The 10071-nt window shown below is 40.8% G+C and overlaps 1 protein-coding gene across 1 annotated transcript in view; it reads right to left on the bottom strand.

Moving 5' to 3' along the window:
• LOC139366000 (gamma-aminobutyric acid receptor subunit alpha-2-like) overlaps positions 1–10071 on the bottom strand; it is a 66249-nt gene that overhangs the window by 40240 nt on the left and 15938 nt on the right. Inside the window, exons 3-5 of the mRNA XM_071103072.1 lie at positions 8278–8345; positions 4502–4722; positions 658–740 (exon numbers count right to left, since the gene is read on the bottom strand). Of these exons, the coding sequence (XP_070959173.1) occupies positions 658–740; positions 4502–4722; positions 8278–8345 (372 nt within the window). The remainder of the gene's footprint in view (positions 1–657; positions 741–4501; positions 4723–8277; positions 8346–10071) is intronic.

Here is a 10071-nt window from a genome sequence, read left to right as displayed (position 1 = left end):
AGTGCTGCATCAATACTAGGATGAAAACAGAGAGCTCAACTCAGCCACCAAACCCAATAACACTACCTTCTTATCTTTTTCCCAGAAGCTCAGACCAAAGCCTTTCTAAATATGTGCTGCTACTGACAGCGTGTGTTTTAAGTGAAAAGTGTGTGGGGGGTGGGAGGTAATTCTACACCCTTAGTGGTTATGGAATGGTTATTGCTGTAACTGGCAGAGTTGTAGCAGCAGAAACAGAGTCTATTCTTATCCTGTGTCTTGTTTGGTCTTGTATCCCCTGTTTGGTTTGTTTAGTTATGGTGTGGGACTTGAGAGTGGGACTGTATGCGGGTTTAGGCTCAAATCAAATGAAGCAAGAAGATCAAATTCTGCCTCTTGGAAAAGACAATATGACAGTGTTGTTGACATGGAGCAGAGTGAGGAGCGGCACTGAACGACACTGAACACAAAGGTCACAGTGGTGATTCATTCAAAACTGGTGGCCCCCCAACTAAATCAATATGACCTACACACATACGACACATGACCTATTGTACGACTTAAACTAGACACATTTTAATTCCTCCACGAATTTCAAATCGCATGTTCTTTCATGAGAGTAATGCCCTGGCAACCCAGTGACGCCGTGCGTCTATGTATTTGGTATGCATTACTCACAGCTGCCAAACTTCAGGGGACATGAGTGGAAGTCCATGGGGAAGTCCTCCAGATGCATCGGACACTCTGCGTGAACCGTCAACCTAGATACAACACATAAAGCCCAATGCGTCACTGTAGCGTCCCAAAACACAGATACAGTTGAAGTCGGAGGTTTACATGCAGCTTAGCCAAATACATTTAAACTCACTTTTTCACCATTCCTGACATTTAATCCAAGTACAAATTCCCTGTTTTAGGTCAGAGGATCGCCACTTAATTTTAAGAATGTGAAATGTCAAAATAATAGTAGAGAGAATTACTTATTTCTGCTTTTATTTCTTTCATCACATTCCCAGTGGGTCAGAAGTTTACACACACTCAATTAGTATTTGGTAGCATTGCCTTTAAATTGTGTAACGTGGGTCAAGCGTTTCGGGTAGTCTTCCACAAGCTTCCCACAATAAGTTGGGTGAATTTTGACCCATTCCTCCTGGCAGAACTGGTGTAAGTGAGTCAGGTTTGTAGGCCTCCTTGCTCGCACACCGTTTTCCAATTCTGCCAACAAATTTTCCATAGGATTCAGGTCAGGGCTTTGTGATGGCCACTCCAATACCTTGACTTTGTTGTACTTAAGCCATTTTGCCACAACTTTGGAAGAATGCTTGGGGTCATTGTTCATTTGCGATCAAGCTTTAACTTCCTGACTGATGTCTTGAGATGATGCTTCAATATATCCACATAATTTTCCTCCCTCATGATGCCATCTATTTTGTGAAGTGTACCAGTCCCTCCTGCAGCAAAGCACCCCCACAATATGATGCTGCCACCCCCGTGCTTCACGGTTGGGATGGTGTTCTTCGGCTTGCAAGCTTCCCCCTTTTTCCTCCAAACATAACGATGGTCATTATGGCCAAACAGTTCTATTTTTGTTTTATCAGACCAGAGACATATCTCCAAAAAGTAGACTTTTTATCCCCATGTGCAGTTGCAAACCGTAGTCTGGCTTTTTTTTATGGCGGTTTTAGAGCAGTAGCTTCTTCCTTGCTTAGTGGCATTTCAGGTTATGTCGACATAGGACTCGTTTTACAGTGGAAATAGATACTTGTGTACCTGTTTCCTCCAGCATCTTCACATGGTCCTTTGCTGTTGTTCTGGGATTGATTTGCACTTTTCGCACCAAAGTACGTTCATCTCTAGGAGACAGAACGCATCTCCATCCTGAGCGGTATGACGGCTGCGTGGTCCCATGGTGTTTATACTTGTGTACTATTGTTTGTACAGATGAACGTGGTACCTTCAGGCGTTTGGAAATTGCTCCCAAAGATGAATCAGACTTGTAGAGGTCTACAATTTCAAGCAAAGAGGCACTGAGTTTGAAGATAGGCCTTGAAATACATCCACAGGTACACCTCCAATTGACTCAAATTGTGTCAATTAGCCTATCAGAAGCTTCTAAAGCCATGACATCATTTTCTTGAATTTTCCAAGCTGTTTAAAGGCACATTCAACTTAGTGTATGTAAACTTCTGACCCACTGATACAGTGAATTATAAGTGAAATAATCTGTCTGTAAACAATTGTTGGAAAAATGACTTGTGTCATGCACAAAGTAGATGTTCTAACCGACTTGCCAAAACTGTAGTTTGTTCACAAGAAATCTGTGGAGTGGTTGTAAAACAAGTTTTAATGACTCCAGCCTAAGTGTATGTAAACTTCTGACTTCAGCTGCATATGTTTAATGTGTTTGGTAGTGTTAGAATGAACAAGCAATGCATTTGTACCAAAAAACATGAGTGCCACTTTCAACCTAAATGTAACTAAGGTTAAATCAATAATTAAGCAGGACCAGAGTTGATGGAAACCAAAGGGATACAAATGCTTATAGGGCACACTGAGCATCCCCAGATTATAGTGGGCAATTTCTGAAATATATTGCACTATGTGCAGTGAAGATGCTCTGTGTCTATTTCCATTCCTGCCAAATGTATTATTATTATTATGTTTAACTTTATTTAACTAGGTAAGTGAGTTAAGAACAAATTCTTATTTTCAATGATGGCCTAGGAACAGTGGGTTAACTGCCTTGTTCAGGGGCAGAACGACAGTTTTCTTTTTACCTTGTCAGCTCGGGGGTTCGACCTTGCAACCTTTCAGTTACTAGTCCAACGCTCTAACCACCTAAAGAACCTGACAATGATTCAATTCAAAATGGCCTCTGTTTGGGCAATATTTTTCTTCTGTATTCTGAAAGCACTTGCTTGTCAAAATAATGGCCCTTTTGGCACTGAGTGAGTAAAATCTTGCAATAAAGCCACTACCGCATATTCAACCCTCTCTCAGCCTCATCGCAAAATGTGTACCTATAGATGAGCTATAAAACTGCACATTTTTCTCCCTGCCCCATGGCAATATGTGGAGAATTTCAGGAAATTAGCTTTAAATCAGCAACATTTTCTCTCAACCTCATGGCAAAATGTGTAGAATGTGGGGCGGCAGGTAGCCTAGTGGTTAGAGCGTTGGACTAGTAACCGAAAGGCTGCAAGATCAAATCCCTGATGTCATGACGTTGGCCTGTGGGTAAGATTTATACCCCCCGGTCCGATGTCAGAAGGATTCAGATAATAACTACAGAATGAAGCCAACCTCCGCGTGAGCTTTGGTTACGAATGGTATGAACTTGGAACTCTTATTTGCTACAGAAGTGATACCTCCTAGCCGTTGAGTTAGCAGCGGCCGCTGTAAACGTGGGCTAGGAGAGGAGAGACAGAGTATCGCGTCTACCACACAACGACGACACTACAACGTATCCCGTTCACCACCAGAGACACTCTTCAAAGGACTCTGTTGGGCAACACAGCCTTCCATCTACCACCAACCTATTGAAGCGCAGCTCAGAGTAAATATTTATTGCATTTTCCTTTTCCAAATGGGCGTGATTTAGAATGCATAAGATTCTGTATTTATGATAGAGTAGCTGCCTACGGCCCGATAGACATAGCTTCTCCCTTTGTTCCTCAAGTCTTCCCGCTCTTTCACTCAAACCCGACCCCCGTTATTTGTGTAACCAGCTGTCAAATCTGTTCTGTCCGCTAAGGACATTTTCCTTTATGACATAATTTGTAATCAAAGTATGATTCATTCTGTGTATATGTAATTCTGTGTGATTAGTTAGGTATTTAGTAAATAAATACTGTAATTAAACCAATTTTGTATTGCTGATTCAACTTGTTAGCCAGGGTTCGTGAAGATAACCAAGAATTTACAACTTTCAGATGAGACTGAAATAAGGTGACGATTAATATTGACTGCTATTGATGTAAAATATTACTAGATCTTTCAGAGTTTATTCGGAAGATAACAGCTATAGAATAGCATATCATATTACTTAATCCGGCATAGCCAAAGACACGACACTGAGCTGACAAGGTAAACATCTGTCGTTCTGCCCCTGAACAAGGCAGTTAACCCACTAGTTAACCCACTAGGCCATCATTGGAAATAAGAATTTGTTCTTAACTGACTTGCCTAGTTAAATAAAGGTAAAAAATAAAATAAATTATCTATAACTGAGATGTAATGAGATGTGTTTGGGTTGAGGTGACATTGGGGAGACTGGTACTCCTGTATTTTCCTGTTCCACGTGAATTGTAAGGCCCTGAGATAGACTAGCGTCCTGTCCAGGGGGTGTACCTGTACATCAAGCTGCCTCACGCTACAGAAACAGGAGATAGGCTCCTATGAGCCGTTCTGACTCCCACAAGACAAGGCTTTTACTTGAAAGAACACAAGCTAAACCTGCTACATTAATAACATTTAATTAAACTGTATTTTCCCTGGCAACCCAGTGACCCTGTGTATTTGCCTCATGGTGTAAAGCAGGGTGCCATCGTCTTGAATCCTCAGTAGTTTATTGGGCATGGTCATGTTGTGAGCCACTGACTTCTTCCCATTGTGGAAGAACGTGTCTGGCGTCCATATTTTACTGGCCATCAAGTTGTTCAGCCGCAGTATGTTCATGGGCCCGTCGAATTTTAACCTCTCGTCTTTCCAGCTTTGCCGGAAGAACACGTCTATAGTGTATTCCTGTGGGAAGAAATAACATTGTGGCTACAATCGACAACAATCACACAGATGAATTTCACAAATTAATATCACAGGTACAGACAATGCCACCATAAATTAATCTCCACATAAACATAGCAAACGTAATATTTCTGCACTGTGAATATGGAATACCTGCTCCTTAATTTTTTAAATAAAGTGACACTTCTAACGATGCCGTGCTATCCCTACTATATAAAACAAATCTATGAAGCAGATAAACAACAAACACAAGCAGCGCCTAGCGAGAGGCTTTGAAGATATCCTGTGGTAAACCAAGGTGGATGGCACCCTTTCTTTCCCTTCCACTCCAGGCTGTGCATCCCATATAACATCCATTACTGACTCACTGCGCCTCCTGCATGCGCTTGGGCCTGCCACTTATCCACACTGGATGTTTTTTCTCCTGGTGATTTATTTCAGAGTGGAGCAGCCTCTACAAGGTGAGGTCCCTGGTTTTAGTGTACTGTCTACCTACCACGCCTCTCCGACCCCACTGACCATGTTTAAATGTACACATTGTTCAGGATAGTAGCTCATATCCCGCTTAAGGTCTTATCTGGGATAAGCTGTTTACATGCACATTTGATATCCCACTCATGAGTGTCCCTGTATCCATGAATAAACAGAATATTCCTAATTTAAGTGTATGGGTTAAATTGAATAGTAATTGAAATATGGACACCTGCTGTAGGCCTATAATCTCTCACATGTAGCGTTATCTAATATTAACTCCTGCAGAATTATGCATTTCTTGCAGTGAAATTATACAACAAATGTTAATTTTGTCTTGGGAACATATTATTTCTTTCTTTCAGCATCTCTTGAGAAAATGTGAATGTTTGTGTAATGTGTTCTCTATGACACTTTTATGCAAAAAGGCAGTTTTTCAACCACATAAAATATGCACCGAAGATGACTTGAGGTCTTATCAGAAATGTGTTTCATCGTTTTCTCAGATTTTCATTTCCTTAAAACTGGTCAAACTGATGATATTTTGGACATTTTGCACAGGACCAATCGTTCCACTGTTGCGTTTTTCCCCCCACGGCCCCTAAACAAAACAGACAACTTTACCCGTGTTAACTAGATTACTAATGCATTCAGTCTATCGATGTAAGATATTATTCTGGTGAGCACTACTTTATTTAGTCTTCTGGGGCAACAAGTTATGACAGAAGAGAAGCTGCATGTATCAAACTATAGTTGACAAGCAAATGTCAGAAATTGTAAGCAGAAACTTGTTCAAATTAGAGGTGAAAGTTGCCAGTAGTAAATGATAGTAGGCTAAATGATTATGGTGGATCGAACTGCGCAGGTAGCCTACTTTTTGAACTGATTTATTTGACAATCAAATGAAAACATCACACAACACCCATGAAATGCCAAACAGCCTGTTCCGACTGCAAAAGCAACAGTAAATAGCATAAGATGTTTACATGCCACACTATCCTGTCTTAGATCATCATATCCCAGGAATCTAATCCGTCCGTCTCCAAATCCTGCCCTCAAGAGGATACCTGGCTTGTTAAGGGCTCCAGGACAAACGGTATTGGAAGAGGTATGTGTTTTGGTGTGTTCAAAATCATATGAGCTGGGAAAAAAATACAGTATAGGCCTTAGGTGTGAGGTCCAGTATATTACATCTTATGAGACCATATGGGCAATGCAAATGGTTAATTCATCATTCTAACTTTAGCCACTAGCAATTTGATGGCAACAACAGATAATGTATTATGTGCTTTATATCTTTTACATGCAGCTCGTGTAGTCCACTGGACAATCTTTTGGAATTCCCTACTATGTTGAGTTATCGTTCATATATCCCAGCTACCAACAACCATGCACAAATCCTTATTGTATAAATGCTAAGCACAAATGTTAATAAATAAGAATACAGTTAGTCTCCCTAGGATTTTAAGTCGTGGCTGCATCAAGATCATCGTACACATCTTACATTATTGCTCCTTGCCATGATATGGGACACTCGCCTAGTGAATACTTAATAGTTGTCCGTAATGTATATTTTGCTATTCCATTAATGAGCTTTTGAATTCTGCATTGCATTTCAAACATCATAAATGTTTAATCATTTGAAGCGGAACCATAATGTTCCTTTACAGAATGGCTTGCTCTGAATATTGTCGTTTTAAAGGAAACCAATGGTCAAAACCCCATGTCTATATCATAATATGTTTAAAAGTTATTGGAGATTTAGGGTGCCCCAATTTAGGGTGACTAAATCAATGGAGGCCAGAGAGAAAAAGTGGTAAAAATTCAGGAAAATTGCATCGCTGAATTAAGGCTACCTGACAGGCTCACTTTCCCATTAAATTTGTCATCTTTCCTCTTAAATCCACAGGACATAAAACAATATAGAGGTAAGAAGTATATCGATTTTGAGACATGACATATTTGTATACGCTTTTCATATGAACTTGAAATTCCTGTTATTTTTTCAAAGATTTCTCACAAAAACAAGCATCTGCCTTCACCAAGCTTTTCTATTTTCAAAGCCTTTTACATGTAATACATTTAATGGCATGCAAATGTTGCTTTAAGCAATCCGCAGAAACAACTTTGAAGATGACAACCACAAATTATTAAATCCTCAAAATGTTGTTACGGGAAACCTGCCAACTGGTTAGGTTACAAAATCAGACTTTCTAGATTTAATGTTAATGATATGACAAAAATGCATGGGGATGAGCTCCAGGAAAGAAACATTTACGGACAATTCTGCCCTTGAAAAAAAACTAAGAAAACATTAAAAGAAGGGAATGATAGGAGAATCTGAGATTATATATATATATGTTGCTGTACCAAACGGAGGCCGGACAGTGAAATAGCAGTCAGGATGAAAAAGAGTAGAAAATTATAGCTAAGGCAACACGTTTTGATATGGTGTGCCTCAATGAATACGACCAAGACTAAGTGGTCCAAATAAGTGACAAAAAGGAAAATGGTGTCAAGGTTTTGCAATGAAGCGGTAAACAAAACACCTGGAATGACAAAATCATGATTGGTTTATTCTGTGTTGTTGTGTAGTATTTAAACTAAGTGCTCAGTTCCACCAAAGTTCTGTGAGGTACCATATTATCCTGTTGTAAGAATGGTTTAGGCTATTTACTCCCCGTTTCAATTGTAAAACACTACAGAAACTAATCACAAGAACCAATTTGGTCCTTTACCCTCCTATCTTGTTTATCACAATTGAGTTCATGGTTATCAGTTGCAGAGACTTCTGAATAGTGGTACAATGATTCAGATAAAACTGATTTCCCCTACATACAGATACGCTATTTTAAATGTAAAAGTTTCTCATAGCAGGAAAATAATCCGGCAGCAACAGGAAATGTTGCTATGTGGATTATAATTAATGAAAATGTTTGTTAAATGGAAATTACAAACTTTAGAAGCCTTTTTAAATCTTGAACACATTACAAGTTTACTTTCTATGATGAATGTGTAACCAGGCCAGCCCAGCACAGCTCAGTTTGGGAACAAGGTACTCGTAAAATTAGAATGTGGTCTCACCATGTCTGTATCTGAAACTGGGCCAAAGCTGGTGACGTAGACATTGGTATTCACCTCTGTTATACGATCTGAAAAACATAAAAGATAATTAATACAGAAAAAACAAAGGCTGGAATAAATACTATTATTACAGATCTAAGAAGGACTGTAGCTTATCTTTTGAGTGGTATTTCCCTGCCGTGCAATAAAATATCACTTAGACTTTCACTCCTAACAACACCATCCTATCAGGCCTGCCTGTAACACCATCCTATCAGGCCTGCCTGAAACACCATCCTATCAGGCCTGCCTGAAACACCATCCTATCAGGCCTGCCTGAAACACCATCCTATCAGGCCTGCCTGAAACACCATCCTATCAGGCCTGCCTGAAACACCATCCTATCAGGCCTGCCTGAAACACCATCCTATCAGGCCTGCCTGTAACACCATCCTATCAGGCCTGCCTGTAACACCATCCTATCAGGCCTGCCTGTAACACCATCCTATCAGGCCTGCCTGTAACACCATCCAAACACCATCCTATCAGGCCTGCCTGTAACACCATCCAATCAGGCTTGCCTGTAACACCATCCTATCAGGCCTGCCTGTAACACCATCCTATCAGGCCTGCCTGTAACACCATCCTATCAGGCCTGCCTGTAACACCAGGCCTGCCTGTAACACCATCCAATCAGGCTTGCCTGTCCAAACACCATCCTATCAGGCCTGCCTGTAACACCATCCAATCAGGCCTGCCTGTAACACCATCCTATCAGGCCTGCCTGTAACACCATCCAATCAGGCCTGCCTGTAACACCATCCAATCAGGCCTGCCTGTAACACCATCCTATCAGGCCTGCCTGTAACACCATCCTATCAGGCCTGCCTGTACCACCATCCAATCAGGCCTGCCTGTAACACCATCCAATCAGGCCTGCCTGTAACACCATCCTATCAGGCCTGCCTGTAACACCATCCTATCAGGCCTGCCTGTAACACCATCCTATCAGGCCTACCTTTATTCAGAGCGAGTGAAAACAGTACACACATTTCTTTCTCTCCTGAGTTCCTCTTTCATTAAATTAATCTCTAACATGCTTGGGTAATTTCTTTAAAAAGCTTTCAGACTTTACGACTATGTTATCCACTCTCTGCTGCACACACACAGTAACACACACACACACACACACAGTAACACACACACACAGTAAGTCACAAACACAGTAACTCAGACAGACAGTAACTCACGTGTATTCTAAAGAGCTTCTCATTGGCCTAAAAATAATGTGAGTGCTCTCATACAAGGTGTCTAGGCGAGGCAAAACAGGCCCAGTGCGCTCACCACTCCCTGTTCACTGCGTCTGCTGACAAAATGCATCCAGACATGTAATGGATATGCTTAGTTATTTATGAAGTAGTGCATATTGAGAGGAACAGGCGGATCGGTGGGTAATGTGTGCAATAAATGTAGCAATACATACACTGGATTGCATTATAAAGTAGGTGTTTGCATGTGTAAACCAGACACGTGCAGACACACAATAGATGAATAAATACACCGGAGGAGTAGAAATCTGAAATATGACATCAGTGACAGTGACCCCGATGTACCCCATCTTAATGCACTGTTTTAATGTGAAGCCTTTACAATGCAGTGATACCATGTTTATCCTGTGGATAGAGATCCTGCTCTATGATTCTATGGTCATACCTACAGTCAATAACTCCATAGAACCAGATCATCACCCATAACAGTGAACACAACAGCAGACGTGCTGCGTGTTCATATTCGATGGAACATCAAACCAAATCG

This window comes from Oncorhynchus clarkii, chromosome 14, assembly GCF_045791955.1.
Source record: "Oncorhynchus clarkii lewisi isolate Uvic-CL-2024 chromosome 14, UVic_Ocla_1.0, whole genome shotgun sequence".
Classification (NCBI taxonomy): domain Eukaryota; kingdom Metazoa; phylum Chordata; class Actinopteri; order Salmoniformes; family Salmonidae; genus Oncorhynchus; species Oncorhynchus clarkii.
The sequence above is the reverse complement of the archived record's forward strand: the minus strand, read 5'-3'. Positions and strand labels throughout refer to the sequence as shown.